The sequence below is a fragment of the Triturus cristatus genome, chromosome 11 (genome assembly GCF_964204655.1).
Source record: "Triturus cristatus chromosome 11, aTriCri1.1, whole genome shotgun sequence".
NCBI lineage: Eukaryota > Metazoa > Chordata > Amphibia > Caudata > Salamandridae > Triturus > Triturus cristatus.
Window position 1 is genome coordinate 384,495,772 of NC_140594.1, and position 16,866 is coordinate 384,512,637.

At 51.1% G+C, this 16,866-nt stretch overlaps 1 protein-coding gene across 3 annotated transcripts in view; it reads left to right on the forward strand.

Moving 5' to 3' along the window:
• The first annotated feature begins 14,834 nt into the window (after positions 1-14,834).
• CNNM3 (cyclin and CBS domain divalent metal cation transport mediator 3) overlaps positions 14,835-16,866 on the forward strand; it is a 281,724-nt gene continuing 279,692 nt past the window's right edge. For 2 of the 3 annotated variants that reach the window (XM_085634570.1, XM_085634569.1), the window contains exon 1: positions 14,835-16,161. In XM_085634570.1, the coding sequence (XP_085490696.1) occupies positions 14,835-16,161 (1,327 nt within the window). The remainder of the gene's footprint in view (positions 16,162-16,866) is intronic. The other variant, XM_085634571.1, reaches the window with a different exon arrangement.

Genomic DNA, 16,866 nt, shown 5'->3' on the forward strand with positions numbered 1-16,866 from the left:
GATAGAAACTGCTCCTCCCTCTCTCATCCCCTGGAAGTGTGATGTCCTCCAGCCGGAGTGGCGCCTCTAGGCCCGGGTCGCGCTGGGGCCGGGCGGCCATCTTGGTGCATGAAGTGGGCACGCGGGCCCGGGGTGGCCGAAAGGAGAGAGGCCATGGACGAGGGTGTCCGGGTTGAGTGCGTGTGTCCTGGTGGAAAGGCTTGGTGAGGCCGGGGGATTGGGGCCGCCGGCACCAGGTTAGGTGGTGTGGGGACCAGTAGAGCCATGTTACGAGGCCGGGTCCAACAGTGAACACAAAAGAAAAGTTGTTGAGCCTACCAGTGAAAAAGGTAGTAAAGATAAAATTAGAGGTGAAAAGTTTATTGAGGAAGGAATCTGTTACTTTGAGAGATCTAGCAAGGGTTTGTTTTCATCGTCAATTCAGGCGGTTTTTCGTAGGCCGCTTCATTACAGGGCATTGCAGACGTTGAAAGCTGTTGCATGAAGGAAAGGCTTGTGGTATGGAGACTAGATTGTAATTTCAGAGGAAGCTCGAAAGGAGCTATTATGGTGGTTGGACAATCTGGAGGCTTAGAATGGCCGAGCAATATTCGGAATGTGTCCAAATTTTGTAATAGAGACGGATGCAAGCCTTTTTGGTTGGGGGGCTTGTATGGAAGATCAGGAGACTCGAGGGAGATGGTATGGCGAGGAGAGTGCAGAGCATATAAACGGTTTGGAGATGAGGGCAGGTCTTTTTTGTTTTACAAAGTTTTGGGAAAAGATTAAGGAACTTCAATGTTTTGTTAAAGATAGACAATGTTTCAGCAGTCAGATATATAAACCGCTTGGGTGGAAGCAGTTCGAAGAATTTGACACAGATGGCAAAACAGATTTGGAGTTACTGTCTGGAACTGGTTTGTATTTCCCAGGTCAGGACAATTTAGTGGCTGATTGAAATTCAAGGAATTTTAGGGATTACAGCAATTGGAGGCTCAATGTGCATATTTTCAGAAGGATCTTTCATATTTGGGGACCTTTGGATTTGGATCTGTTTGCCTCGAGACTAACATTTCAGTTGGACAGGTATTACAGTTGGAGGTCGGATCCTGTGGCGGAGGAGGTGGATGCTTTTCAGCAGGACTGGAGAAAGGTGCAGGGATATGCTTTTCCACTGTTCGTCTTGATTCAAAGAGTGTTATTGATGGTGAAGAGGCTGGGATGTCAGTTAATTCTTGTGACACCTTTTTGGACGGGTAAGACTTGGTTCCCAGGGTCATTAGAGCTGGCAATAGAGGAACCCTTATTAATTCCAGATTCTGAAGACATACTGTTAGGTCTAGAAGGGGTTTTTCATCCTTTGGTTATGGAAGGGGTTTTGAGCCTACTTGTTTGGAAGATTTCAGGGGAGGATTGCAAGTTGAAGGAATTTCGGAATAGGCTAAGGAGTTACTCAGGGAGTCTTGGGCACCAGGAACAAGGAAAAGGTATGTTGGTGCATGGAAGAAATGGTTGGTTTGGTGCGTGGAAAGGGGTTTGGATCCCGTGGAAGCATCCGCCATAGAATTTTCAAATTTTGTAACAGGTTTGTTTGAAAAGGTTTTAGGTTATAGGACTATTAATTGTTATAGGTCTGCAGTGGCAGCAGGTCATGCCTTAGTGTGTTTGCAAGGTTCTATTTGAAACCGATGGAACATGTTTCATCTGTGGTTTTTTCACAGCTTTGAACATGCATAATGCTAGCCTCCTGTCTTGATATGAAATGTAGATTCTCCAAGTATTTGAAGAGAAAATCTGAATTTCATTTAAGACACGGAGGTTAGCATTATCTCTCCTTCCCACCCAGGTGAGTTGTTTGGGAGGGGGGTTGTTAGAATTTAACCCCTTGCCTGCTCATGACGGAACCACTCCGTCATGAGCCACGGGCGCCGTGTGCTCATGACAAAGTGGTTCCGTCATGCTGCGGCCGTTGCGGCCGCTCCGCCCACGCGGCGCTGATTCCCCGCCTGTGTGGGCGAATAATGCAAGTGGGCAGAGTCGTGATGGAACCACTCCGTCATGAGCACAGCGTGCCCGTTGTTCATGACGGAGTGGTTCCGTCACGAGCGTGGCGGCGCCGCGCTTACCCCGAACCCCCCCAGCGCCGCGGCAAAATTTGTGCCGCGGCGAAGGGGGTAAGAAAAATAAAACATTTGTTTACTTTTATTTTAGGTTGAAAATGTGTGGTTTGCACGTGGTTAAGAAAGTATATTATGTTGACACATACTGTTTTCTTTCAGATAACTAGTAGGAAAAGAAGGAAAGTGGAGGAGATTAATTGGTTCTATTGCAAGGAAAGATTTTCAAGTTACGGGTCTGAAGCAGCTTAAAAGAGGAAGATGGCTGCTGTGTTGGGACTTATTTAGAACTTGACATTCTAGTTCTGGAATTTATTAATGTTAGTGTTGTTTGCTTTTAAGTGCAGCAAGGAGTGGCACATAAAAGATGTATGCATAATGCTAGCCTCAGTGTCTCTAATGAAATCCAGATTCTCTCTTCAAATACTTGGAGGCAGGGAGTGAAGGGGCGTGAGATCAGAAGGGAAAGAGGCAGACTGGTCTGGGAGGGAAGATGTGACAGAGAGGGAGAGAGGAGTAACTGGAGGGAAGGGGCGGGATGAAGAGGGAGAGAGACGAAGAGTAGGAGGGAAGAAGTTGTCATGAGGAGGAAGAAAGGAATCTACTGAGGGCAGGAAGTGGGCTAAGGCGAAAGAGAGGTGAAGGGACGGATATGTGGTAAGGGGGGGACAGGATGCCACTGATGGGAAGGAGGGCGGTCTGAAGCGAGAGAGATGCTGTGAATGAGAGGAAAGGAGCATGGGGGACAGCGACACTGGTGGGAAGGGAATTAATATAAAGCATGAGGAGAGCATGGGGAGACAGAGGAAATGGAAGGAACGAGAGGTGGGCAATGAAGCGAGATTAAAATACATTTTGGGGCAGGGGGTCAGTGACAGATGCGCGAGACGGAGACTGCGCAGTACATCTCACTGCTCGGCTGCGCGTGAAGTAATTATCTTTCTATTGATAGTCCACGCCGCCAATGGTATAATCTTTGTCAGCACCGGGTGCCTAATCACAACAGTAAAGAAGGCTATTGAAAACTAAACTTGTATTAATACCATGCAAGGGGGGTGCAGGGAGGGCAGAGGCAGCTAGAAGGGAGCACAGAGGGAAAAAATGAGGGGAAGAGAAGGAGAGGAGAGAAAAATGCAACCAACTGACAGACAGACAGGGAGGAGAGAGAGCGAGGCAGTCGGAGGGGGAAAGGCGGGAACGAGGAGGAGACACAGAGGAAATGGACACGTGATGGATGACTGGGTGAATGCTTTTTTTTAATGTGATTCTCACAAGCCTTATACTGACGGTTATAATAACTTTCAGGGCCCTGTAAGAGCTTTTCCCACACATGATAGAATCAAACAACAACCAGCACTTGTACCACCAGAATTGCACCGGGTGCAGGAGATATTATATGTTTTTGGAATATGACGTTTCCAAACGAGGCTCCCAGGGAAAGTGACGCCAGGCAAGACGTCACAGTGCTCCTGGGGAGTGAGGGCCGGCTAGGGTGGCTGAAAGTTGTTGAGACTGGCGCTCTGGGAGCTAATATTTGTAGTGCTCGGTGCCTTTCATCTGTTTTGTGAATAATCCACACGTGAGAAATGTGAGCCGGGGGCGGGGGGGGTTGTTGTGCCAGACCCTACGAGGGCAGGGGGTGAATCACCGCTTTTGTCTCCTGTGCCAGTCAGGGGTGGGTGGGCTGGAGTGGAAGCGCACTGTTTACATCCACTTAAAGCACTATATCCGCCTTTTCTGTGCCCACCGCCCGGGGGAGAGCAGCCCTTTAGCAGGTTCTCTCCTCCCCTTGGCCGACACGCATAAACACCAGGTAAACAAGGAACCGTGGGGATTAGCAGAAACCCCACAACAATGGCCAGCGCCTCTTCGGGGATTATGGCGGCCTCGGAGCGCACTTCTTTCAGCCCGCCTTCCTTGGGAGACCCTCAGACCGTGTGTCTGTCCTTTGTTTACTGGCTGCAAGATCCCAGCCATTCTGAGCATCTCGCCCACAACACGGTGGCCAAGTTGTGAGTCCCAAGGGGGGCTCCTTACTGATGTAAAAATCTGATTTAATAAAGTAAATAAAAATGATGGGGGGCTGTGACCTGGTTCACCTGGGGGGGGGGACTTTGACTAAGACGTTTCTGAATCTCCTTGGAACGTTATAAGAGAAAATGGCTGTGAACTGGCCCTAGGTAACCTATGGTTTAAAGGGTGACTTCCATATAGTGCAGAGTCGAGTCTACGCCACTTGAGTATGTTGAGACACATGTCTATGCATGTGCGGGTTCGTTCGTTCGTTCCAACTTATGGGAAAGTGAAAGTCCGAGAACCACGGTGTGCACGAGGGAGGAGAGACACTGCGTGGGAGACAAGCGCAGGCACGCTAATTAAAAACAGATGGCCCCTGCCCTCTGCTGCTGGCTCCCGAGAGCAAAATGCTCTGGGAGTAAACATTTCACAAGAAGCTGGTACCTCCACACGCCTTTGGCCAATTGTGTACTAAAGCCAGACGCAAAGGCCAATCGAGTGTGAGCACCACACGCACGAGCTTCTGCACAAGCTGAAGTGAATCCAAGAGGTTGGTTTCCTATGCAGCGCATGCGCGCTGCCATTGGCTCGTTCTAATGAAAAACGTCAATGAAAAAATATATAATTTCATCAATGTCATGGAGCAACAAGCAGCAATCTATCCGTCCTTTATACCAGACGTGGCCCAATTTGAGCGTGAACTTAGCTTTGACTCATCCCAAACCTAATTTTTACTACTATGATTTCCCTAATCCCTTTCTATAGACTTTTCCCTCCTCCATCTCTCCTTTTACTCGTCCCAAGTCTCATCTTTCTACTATGATCTTCCATAACACTTTATAGACTCTTCCCTCTTCTGACCCTCCATTATCCTATTCAATTCCCTAACAGGCTTTCAAGTCCACCTCTCAAATTAACACATATTGCCCTATACTTATCCACCACTAATCCTTTTTGGGTTCCTACTCCCTGAAAAGCGCTTCGACATCTCGTCAAGAGTAGTAATCGCTCTATAAATACAATTACATGCTTGAAGCATCCAGCCATAACTTCCAAGTTTCCCAGGCCCATGCGTATGTGCTTCTCAAGTTCAGTTGTTTCTCTTTCAATTGGGGGAACTTGTAGTCCTGTCTCAGAGTACAATGAATGAGACTACAAATCCCAGAGTTCAAAGGAAAAAAAACGAACTAGAGCAGCGCATCATACATGGACTTAGTAAACTTGGCAGGGCTGTGCAGTTTACGTTGCAGAGTTAATCAGCAACCCCTAAGAAGCCTCATCTATGGTAGGGTGTGTCTGCTTTAGTCTCACATTACTATATCTTGCAATAACTATTGATATGTCAAAATTTCTCATTGGGAATAAAATGATTCGTGCATATTTATTAAACACCAAGGGTAAATAACAAGAACTTAGGTGCCAGTAACATGAACGTTCTACATAAAGAAAAGGAGCCCATCAGATAAATTCACAGCAAAATCCTGATAACGTAAAACAGCAAACTGAACAATGCTCACTACAATCACGCCCAGCTCTACGTTTAAACAAGCATTTACAATGCAATGGTCTCGGCATTGGTAAAGTTAGAGCTATTGGCATTGCTCATGACATTATTTTTGTTTATGTTTTTTGTTTTTAAAACATTTAAAGAAACGGCATTGTCATGAGAAATGGCAATAGCTCTAACTTTAACAATGCCGAGACCGTTGCATTGTAAATGCTTGTTGCCTTCTGCTACTGAAACCATGTTATGTTGCCCAAAGAACTCTGTGCACTTTACCCCTGCTAACCAGGGTTAAGATTTTTGAATGCCTATTCTCACCAGTTACCAAAGAGGCACTTTCATTTAAAAGCCACACCTACTAGCATGGATGATGCTTATTTTTCATTAACATCCTAAAATGTGAGTCCACGCAACCAACTGCATATGTTTCTAATCAATGCAAAGTGTGGAATAGGGACAGGGTTAGTGAATGGGTATGGAGGGCAGGGCTCTTTAGCCACGCGGCACCCTGCCTCCATGCATTCAAAGTTTCGGTACTGCGATGTATCTGATCTCATCTGTGATGTCATAATGTTACTCGAAATGTCATCGATTATGTTATTTGATATGACATAAATCCTAACATATGGGAGATCCCAGCAGTACATGGTAGAGGCAGGAGTTACCATTGTCAGCTTAATATTATCAGTTTGAAAGCATTCTGGTGCTTGTAGTTGTAAATTGTGTTTATTTAGCGCTTGCTCCTATAATTCCATTTTAAATTCAAACCTACATGTCCCCGAATTTAAATGATAAACAAGACTCAGCCTCTGCACCACGGTTTTGCTTGGACAAACTGTCACTAAGAGTCACACGTGAGTATCAGGCGTCACATGCAGGCAGACTGCACACTGAGACCTGTCACACACATGCCAACAGCAGACTTGGCCGCTCTGCTGGTGACGTTCAGGGGGCCCCCACCCTCGGTACTGCCCTCACTCTCAGCGGCACGGCCTCCCCCAGCCCCCTGCCCCGTACCTGAAGTCCTTGTCGCTGGAGCCCATCTTCTCCAGGAGCCCACAGAGCTGATAGGACGTGCCGCTCATGTTGAGGCCGGAACGGGGAACCGAGGCGCGGGCCTGGGGGCTGGGACGTAGCGGCCGCTTCAATCGGAGCCTCGCACCGCCGGGTTACATGTAGGGCAGGCGCCCGTCACCAGCGACCCTGTCCTGCAGGAAGATGCGCATGCGCGCCACAGACACCGGCGCCACCACGCGGCGGCCCCGAGCCCACAGAGCTGATAGGACGTGCCGCTCATGTTGAGGCCGGAACGGGGAACCGAGGCGCGGGGCTGAGACGTAGCGGCCGCTTCAATCGGAGCCTCGCACCGCCGGGTTACATGTAGGGCAGGCGCCCGTCACCAGCGACCCTGTCCTGCAGGAAGATGCGCATGCGCGCCACAGACACCGGCGCCACCACGCGGCGGCCCCGACCGCGCGCACCCAGGAGGCCTGCCAAGCGCCGTTAATTAACATTTTTAGATGATTCGTTAGTGAGAGTTTATGTCCTTGTATAGGGCAAGCTAGCTGCAGCTGTCACTAGCGCACATCTGGTTCTCTCATGCATGATGTGCGTTACAATACGATACTTCTTCGTTGGCATGACTAATAAGGTAGTGTTCCGCTATGTTATTTAGTTAATACATAGCGAGGCATTCACCTGAGAAAAACGACGTTATACGTGTGTGCGCGGGAGCAACGCCGGGGCACCACCGCCTTTCTCCGAGGCACAGCAGAAAATGCCTCGGAGAAAGGGAGTGTCCTTTTCGGATTGGGGGGCGTGTTTTGCTGTTGTCTCCTCCCTGAGACTTCTCGCAAAAAACACGCCCCCCGATCCGAAAAGGACGGGGCTTCAACGGAGTGACTGGACCTCTTCTCCAGTGGCTGGCCAGCATTTAAGAGGCCAGCCAATGGAGAACAGGAGAGAAGAGGGGCGGGTGCAAGCCCCTCTTCTCAAAGTCACTCAAACTCATTAAATCTCGGAGCGAGACTGCGCAAGCGCAGCCTTTCGCAGCCGAGACCTAAAACAAGCATTTACAATGCAATGGTCTCGGCATTGGTAAAGTTAGAGCTATTGGCATTGCTCATGACATTATTTTTGTTTATGTTTTTGTTTTTAAAACATTTAACCCCTTCAGTGCCCGCCCCTTTCCCCGCCCTGTGCCGGGCGTTTCATTAGCGGGCGGGGTTTATGACGAGCTGGTCTCGTCACGGGCACAGCGCAACCGCGGCCCATGACGAGACCAGCTCGTCATGGGCACTGAAGAGGTTAAAGAAACGGCATTGTCATGAGCAATGCCAATAGCTCTAACTTTAACAATGCCGAGACCGTTGCATTGTAAATGCTTGTTTTTAGGGGGGAGGGACCCCCTCACTAGCCCAGCAGTGGTTTGATGCAAAACAATGGGGGCCCCCAGCTGGATGAGGTGGGGGTCCCGAGATTCCATAACCCACAGATATTCATAGTCTTGACTGCTGAGGGGCCCTGGTTTGTGCTATGCCCTGTACCCCCAGAGAGGTGGGGGGAGGGAGACACAATGTCCCTTGAAGCAGCAGAAGATGGTCGATAATGTGGAAAATGCTGCAAATCTTCAATTATGCTGCAAAATCCTCAGTTGCAAAATTGCATCATTCCATGGGCCTGTAACTGCAAGAAGCGCGAGGTGAGAGGGAAAGATGCCTCTAATCGGAGACAAAGTCCACTCCATGAATATTTTGAAGAATTGGTAACTAATAGGCGAGACCTAAACACCTGGTCTTGATGAGATAAATACTCGTGGATGGAATAGGGCACTAGTTTAACTAAAAAAATTACTGCTCTATTGAAGTTAAATTCAGTGCTGATGAGAGATAATATAAATCTCCCATGTCAACTGTGAGCACTTCATCTACTCTTTTTTTTTACTTTGCGTCTGGGAGTCTGCAGTTCTTTCACCTGGGACTGCAAGTACCAAGATGCAAAGGGAACGCAGAACTGAATGACATGAATGACTCTCGCCTGGTTTGGATCAGCCTTGGATACCTCACTCTTTCAGAACTGTCTCTGCTCTTGTGCTCATACATATTTGTTTGTTTTTAAACGGTTTCTGTGCTGCTTTATCTGTATCCTCTTTGCCATTTTCCAGGGCAGTTGCCTTAGCCCTCTTATTAGTTGGCATCATTGGACGGGCACTGTGCATCAATGGTTGGTTAGGCTGTGCGTGTCTCACCCTCTCGCTACAAAGGTGCTTCTTAGCATATGCAAATGCCGATGGTATTACTGTAATTATGTAACGCTCCGAAAGTTTGCCTGACGGCTCTCCTTGTTGCCAGCTAGTGGATCTGGGGTTAGAGAGATGCAGCGGATGGCACCAGGTCACACACTTAATCAGTTGTGGAAGCTGAGATTGAAACCCGGGTCTCCCTGGTTTCACAGCTGCAAAATAAGATCATATTCTCCAAGACATGTGCCCGCGTCCCCTGCAGCCTCCATCTCTCTCTCTCTGGGCAGTGCCATTCCCCGTGCAGTGCCCTGTCCGTGCCCCCCGCTCCATCCATGTGCCCCTCACGAGTGCGCGCCTCCTGAATCAGAGGGGGCAGCCCTCTAATTAAACGGTTGTCCTGGCAACCCAGAGAAGCATTGGACTTTCCTACAGGCTACTAGGTGGGAGGGGGCGTTGTGGGAAATACAAGGAGTGGGGGCGGGTTGGGACGGTGTGAGGTAGAAGAGAAGTTGGTGAGCTGCAGGGCTTTTGTTGGGGGTGTGAGGATATGCATATGTGTGAGCGTAGGACTAGTACGTGTTGTTTTTCTAGCGGATACGTTAGCTGAGGTAATTTGCTCAGGATCAGTTTGTTAAATGTGATTTCTGAATTCAGTTCATCTGAGGGCCCAGTTGGCAACATAAACCATCTCGCCCGAGCAGAAATATGAAGGCAGTGGGTTGGGGATGAGGGATGTGAGCGAGGAGCATTGCTTAGAGGAGTGAGATGTGCCTTTGGTGGGATGCGAGTGAGGACCATAGCTCATGAGGGTGAGGGAAGTGAGTGAGGGACAGGGCTCCTGGGGAGTGGGTGAAGAGCATAGCTTGAACTGGAGGGGTGAGAGTGTGGCTTGTGTGGGCTGTGAAGGAGGTGCAGGGCTTAAAGTGGGGTGAAACTGAGGACCGTAGCTCATGAGGGCGAGGGCTGGCGAGGAGAGATGCGAGGACCATTCCTCATGGGGGTAAGTGAGGCTGGCGAGGGGATAGCTCCTGGTGTAGTGGGGCTGCTGAGGAGAGATATGAGTGAGGACTGGGGGCCATAGATTAGAGGGGTGAGAGTGTGTCTTGGTGGGGTGTGAAGGAGGTGCACAACTCGGAGTGGTTTCCAGGGGGCTAAGGCGGGATGTGAGTTTGATGCACAGAGGGATGGACGGGTGAGGGAAGTGAGTGAGGGCATAGCACGGGGCGGTAGGGAGGGGGCTCAGGGTGGAAGTGAGTGAGAGCCCGGGCACAGCTCAGTGGGGCGAGAGGGGGCGAAGGGTCGAAGTGAGTGAGAGATCCCAGGGGCAGCTCGGAGTAGCGAGAGGGGGCTATGGGTGGAAGCGAGTGAGGGCACAGCTCGGCGGGGCGAGAGTGGACGAAGGGTAAAAATGAGTGAGATCCCAGGGGCAGCTCGGAGGAGCGGGAGGGGGCCAGAGTGGAAGTGAGTGAGAACCCGGGCACAGCTCGGCGGGGCGAGAGGGGGCTAAGGGTGGAAGCGAGTGAGGGCACAGCTCGGCGGGGCGAGAGCGGGGATGTGAGTGAAAAGAACTCGGCGGGGCGAGAGGGGGCTAAGGGTGGAAGCGAGTGAGGGCACAGCTCGGCGGGGCGAGAGCGGGGATGTGAGTGAAAAGAACTCGGCGGTGCGAGAGGGGGCTAAGGGTGGAAGCGAGTGAGGGCACAGCTCGGCGGGGCGAGAGCGGGGATGTGAGTGAAAAGAAGGCTTGGAGGGGTGAGAGTGGGCGAGGGGACGTGGCTTAGGAAGAACGTTTGACGAGGATGAGATCGCAAGGTTGGAGGGGAGGCAGGACTTGGATGGGATGAGTGGGGGGCTGCAGGGGGGGGACGCCGAACCTGCCTCCGATGCTGTTTTTCTCCTTCAGCGCAATCAGTGCTGAGAGCTTGTGTCTCTCCTGTGCCTGGGAAAGTGGGTTAGCCTCGGAAGGAGCACAGCTCTGCTTTAGGGAGGTTCAAGAATGCAACGTATTAGACAACAATGTTGGCCTTTAGAATAGTCTTTCCTCCTGCTGCCTATTCTTTGCATTTATTCCGTTATTTTGACTAATTCCGGGAAGTTTAAGACAATTGCAAGTAATATTTTAAACTGATCACAGTCACTGTGCATTAAAGGAAACATCCTCGGAGCACGTCCCCCGTCTCTGTGTGAAAGTGACGTCTTTACCCGGCTGGAAGCGTGGCGTCCGGGCGCACTGAGCGCTCGTAGTCCTCAACTCTGGTCCTGTCAGTGGGTGTGGGCAGCACGCGGTTGTCTCCGGCCTAGGCCCTGTACCACTGGATGCGCCGAGGAGCAGTACCGACAGCGCCGGAAGCGCTAGGGTACAGATTTGTGCATAGGTGGCGGCCCAAAGACAGCGCCTCCGCTCTCTGGGATCCTCTCCTCTGTCCCGAGGCGACCTGCTCCTCTCTGGTAATTCACTGCTGTCACTCACTGTATAGCGCTTCAACAAAACTGCAGAAGAGCACCAGGTAATCCCACCCACCAGAACCGGTCCCTCCTCAACCTCTTTCAATGGGATGTACAACGTGGAGAAAGGTCTATGAAAAGGCGCGGAAACCAGGAATCTGCTGAGCGCTACAGAAGTGTAAAATGGGGGAAATCTGCTCTAGAGGCGCGGTCCGTGTTATTGGGAGTGTGTCTCACTGAGCACAGCCTGTTTTCTCGCGAACAGATGTGTAAGCGAGATTAGACACAAGTTTATTGTCTGCGTAATCGAACAAAATATTCAGAGCCCACTACCCCCCCTCCCCCTACCCCTCCCCCCCCCCCCCCCCTCCTTGGGGGTGCCGCCGAGTCCTTTGCCAGGGCCGGTTTTGTTACAGGGCCGATTTGACGGCCCTGTATCAAAAACGGCCTCCAGGGGCCCAAACCTGTTGGTGCACCTCGGCTACCCATGCCCTGGCAGCGCGCCTCGGCTACCCATGCCCGGCAGCACGCCTCGGCAACCCATGGCCTGGCAGCGCGCCTCCTGTACCCGTGTATAAATTACCCATCAATGCCGACTCCAGGTCTACCTTTTAAAGCACGACCGCGCTCCTCTCAGGCCCCGCCCTCTTATTTTGTCAAACTTAACCATCAATGCGGACTCCATGTCTGCCTTATAAAACAGGACCGAGCCCCTCTCAGTCTCCCGACCACCTCTCAGTCTCCCGACCACTTCCGTCACCAAACATGCCTGCTCAGAACCATGAACTGTAAACAAAATATCAGACCGGACAACTCAGTGCAGTAACCTCATAAATACATTGTGACCATATGGAATAACACAAAAAGACCTGCACAGTGCTCAAAGCTGCACTCAGACCAAAAATTCGTGAAGTGCACGATTGTCTCAACCTAAAACTTATTTTGACTTGTACTTACATTGTTTGTCTATGTACATACTTAGATAGCATTGCGCGACCTCCTGTGATGTGTCTGTAAAACATACTTTTTGTCTTGAATCTTTGTCCTGAACTTTGACCTTCTGTGCTGAATATTCGTCCTGAATTGGCACCGATGCCAGCTGGTCACCCTACTGGTGAATGCAGCTCGTGTTATGAAAGTGACGAAGGCAGTCAACCGGAACTCCAGTATTTACTGAACGACAGGTAACCCGCCCCAGTCAAAAATGGCGACTCGGTAAAGACAAACAGCCCCCTCTCCCTACACCTCACGGCCCCGCCAGAGTCGGCTGTAGGTGTTTGACAACTTTCGGTGAAACGGGGCGTCTTTAGAGGGCTGGGGGCGTGGCCCGTCCTTAGGTACCGTAAGCTAGGCGCTCACTAGTCTCTGCCTATAGGGTGTTGGGGCTCCTTGAAAGACTGGAAGAAAAATAAATAGTTCATCGGATATCCGACTTTACGACCCGGGACCTATGTATGCGCAGGAAAAGTATTTATCCGAAAGAAACAAAAAGGCCCTCAAAGTGGTGGCACTTCTCTAGCCCAGGCCGGCCTGGCAGAGCCTCGACTGCTGTGAACGGAGCAGCGTCACTAGGCGCGGCCCGAGGAGGTGCTGAAGAAAGTGGGGCGAGGGAGCGCTAGAAATGGAAGTACGCACCCCAGGGCGGTTTCTGCTGAGAAGTGTGCTCAGGCCATGGTAAATGTACAGAGTCCCGGCAGAGGTACGGCGAGGGACGAAGGAAAGGCGTAGAGTATATGTTCTGGGCGCAAGAGAAACACATGATTTATCTGGAGCGAGTAAAAGGTCTCCCAAAGGCCTTCTCCTGCCCAGGCCGGCCTGGAGCCTCGCATAGCTGCGGGAAAGGGAGCGGCCCTAGGAGATGCCGTAGATTAGAAATTGGGGGTCACCTAGCGCTGAAGTGCAGCAGACGCAGCGGTTTAAGAAATACCTCCGATACCTGTGCCCTTATAGTGACCTGCGGCCGGCTCTCCGAATCCTCGGGAGGAAATACCGCCATCTACGACACTGCTCCCGCCCCACCCCCCCCCCCCCCACGGGGACAGGGTGATAATCACCTCGGAGAGCACCCCAAACTCTCCCGTCTTCCGATCCCCAAACCGGCTGCTTCGGGGGCCGACTATGGGCTCCTCAGTGGGCGGCTGGAGCTTCACCGTGGCTGCGGACAGCGGCCGCATCACTTTGGAGGGCACTGCCACCGTCCAGGGCACTGCCCCGGGCACTGGCAGTGCACCCGCGGGGGTCCGGTCCTCCTCCAAGTGCCCTGCCGCCTCTTCGTACACTGCCTTGGGGCCTCCGGCTGTAGACAGGGAGAGGGCCACCTCGGAGGGCTGTTCCATCTTCGGATAAACTTCTGGCAGGTAGATGCACCACGTCTGTCTCCGAGGCAATGGGATTTGTAGCACGCCAGCTCTGCCTTATAAAGCCAGGACCGCACCCCTTTCTTAGACCCCGCCGGCCGCCGCCTTATTTTGTCAAAGTTACCCATTAATGCCAACTCCATGTCAACATTTTAAAGCAGGACCGAGCCCCACAGCAGAAAATCCCGCAACATGGCCGCCATTCATAAACGTCAATCGGGTAATTAACAACACCTTTGTTCAAAAGCAAACCCGCGCAGCAGGATTTGGCGCTGAGTGTTTCTTCCCTCTCTCTCTCCCTACCCACAGGCCTCTTGAACAAGGAGATCAGGTGAGGGAGCAACGCCGGGACACCACCGCCTTTCTCCGAGGCACAGCGAAAATGCCTCGGAGAAAGGGAGCCTCATTTTCGGATCTGGGGGCGTGTTTTGCTGTTGTCTCCTCCCTGAGACTTCTCGCAAAAAACACGCCCCCCCCCATCCGAAAAAGACGGGGCTTCAACGGAGTGACTGGACCTCTTCTCCAGTGGCTGGCCAGCATTTAAGAGGCCAGCCAATGGAGAACAGGAGCGAAGAGGGGCGGGTGCAAGCCCCTCTTCTCAATGACATTAAATCTCCGGACTTCCGGTCTGCCGACCGGATGGTCCCGAGACCTAAAAATGCTTGTTTACATGACCATGCTCCAATAAGCAGCTATAAGAAGTACTGGAAATAAAAGCACCACGGCGGCTCAAACGCGTATTCCCACCATCTTGAAACAGAATCCCCGTTATAAAGATTCAAAGTTTCACCCCCCCCCCCAAAAAAAGCAACTATTTATATATAAATTACATTTAGATTCTTTATACACACGGTCATTTCAAAATAACTAGCTTTTGAACACGTTTCTATATCACAACTTTGTAGAGTCGCGTATTTGTATGAAGTTTTAAAACAACTCATAATTTTTACATTTCATTTTTGGGAGAAACTATAATTTATAAACAGATAAGTGCCGAACAATTCGCCGTAAATATAGACTTTACCCATCCTATTATTTCTAGTCTGTTTTCCTTTTAGCGTCTCTACAACGTTTATTAATCCAGCCCCCCTCTCTTTATTGGTGGTTCTCTTTCCCTCTTCGACCAATGAGAGTTGAATGGATGGGCGGGGTGTGTTTGCAGCTTTGCTCCTCCTAACATGGTTTTGAGCGGCAGGACTAAGATGGCGTCAGGAGACTGGAGTTGGAGGTTGCTGGTGCTTGCTCTGCTCCCGGCGGGCCCCGCGGCGCAGGCCCCGCCCCCCGCGCTGCTGGGCTTGCAACTCGAAGATCTCAAAAGTGCCTCATTTAGTGGGGGTGTCATTCGTGTGCCCCCTGGACGCTCCTTCAGCCTTCGCCTTAATGGAGAGGGACTACTTAATGCGTCTTGGGCCTGGCTGGGTTTCTCTGGAGGTGGTGTTGGAACAGCTTGCCGGGGACTGGGACCCCAAAATGAGGGGCCATTGCAGCTGGAACCACTGGAGTGGGGAGGGTATTGGGGACTGGTGACAGTGGTCGTCCCAGAGGGGGCTCCTGCAGGGCTGTACCACATTTGCACAAGGACAGCTTTGAACCAGTCCTGGGACACCTTCGCTGGTGCTGTGGTGGTAGTTGATGGCAAGTTGGCTCCAAGTAGTCCACTCTGGCTCCTAGGTATCCTGGCAGCTCTGTCAGTGGTGCTGTCGGGTCTTGCACGCGGCTTGCAGCTTAGCTCCTTAAGCTTGGACCTAGTAGAGCTGCATGTGCTGCGCGAATGTGGTTCCCAGAAAGAGCGACGCAATGCAAAGCGCCTGGAGCGACTGCGGCGATGTGGCTCTGTGGCCCTCGTTGCCACAGCGATCCCGGCAGTGGTGGCCAATGCAGCAGCTGCTGTCCTACTGTACCTGGCACTGGGTTTACCAGCGCCTGCTATCTTTTTGGCAGCCGGCTGTCTCTTGTTGGCAGGTGAGCTGGCGCCAGCGGCTCTCGCTTCACGCTGGGGTCTGGTGCTGGGCGTTCGCACCCTCTGGCTAACACATTTGTGTATGGTCGTTACTTTCCCTCTTTCTTTCCCACTTGGCAAGCTGCTGAATCTGGCCTTTCGTCACGATATTAGTACATGCCTGCTGCGAGAAAAAGTGGTGGACATGATGCGCAATGGTGATCCTTACAACGAGTTTGTGAAGGAGGAGTTCAGCAAAGGTGCTCTGAGGAATAAGACTGTGGAGGACATCCTGACACCGGTGCGAGACTGCTTCATGCTGAGTGCTGGTGCCGTGCTTGACTTCAACACCATGTCACAGATCATGCAGAGCGGCTACACTCGCATCCCTGTCTATGAGGAGGACCGCTCAAACATTGTGGACATCCTCTATGTCAAGGACCTAGGAATGGTGGACCCCGATGACTGCACTCCCCTGAGCACCATCACCAAGTTCTACAACCACCCACTACACTTCGTATTTAATGACACCAAGCTCGATGCCGTGCTGGAGGAGTTCAAGAGAGGTGAGACCAAAGTCTAGATCTGGTAGACCCCCGCATTGATTAATTGATTTATTAATGTGTATAGCGCACGCATACCCAGGGGCGTCTTGGTGCTAGAGTCAGCAGGACCGAATGATGCTGGTATGGGTTACAGGCCGAACCAATTGGAGAAGAGCCAGGTTTTCAACGCTCTTCTAAAAGACATAAGCAACGTGCTGCTCTTTATCGAGATTGGAAGGAGGTTCCAAGTTTTAGTTGTCCCTAATAGGAAACTTCTTCCACCCCAGCGTACCTGCTTGAACTTGGGTATTTGTAAAAGTTTTGAGTGGGCTGATCTTAAACTTCTGGCTGGCACATACCATTTCAAGTGGGTCCTCCGAAATTGTGGCCCTATACCATGTAGAGCTTTAAAGGCCGGGCATTGCGATTTGAATTTAATCCTTTTGTCCACTGGGAGCCAGTGGAGGGCTCTTAATCTGTGGGAGACTGGCTCATATCTGGGGATATCCAGTATTAATCTTGCTGCCGCATTCTGCAATCGCTGCAGTTTTAGTAAGTACTGGAATTGGATCCCCATGTATAGGGCATTACCGTAGTCCAGTCTGGAGAGGGCTAAGGTTGTGACAAGTGTTTATAGTGCATCGGGGGGAATAAATGGGTGGATTTTCCTGCTAGTCTTTAAAATAACCCAGAAGGTAGAAGAAATCTTATTAATCTATCGAATGT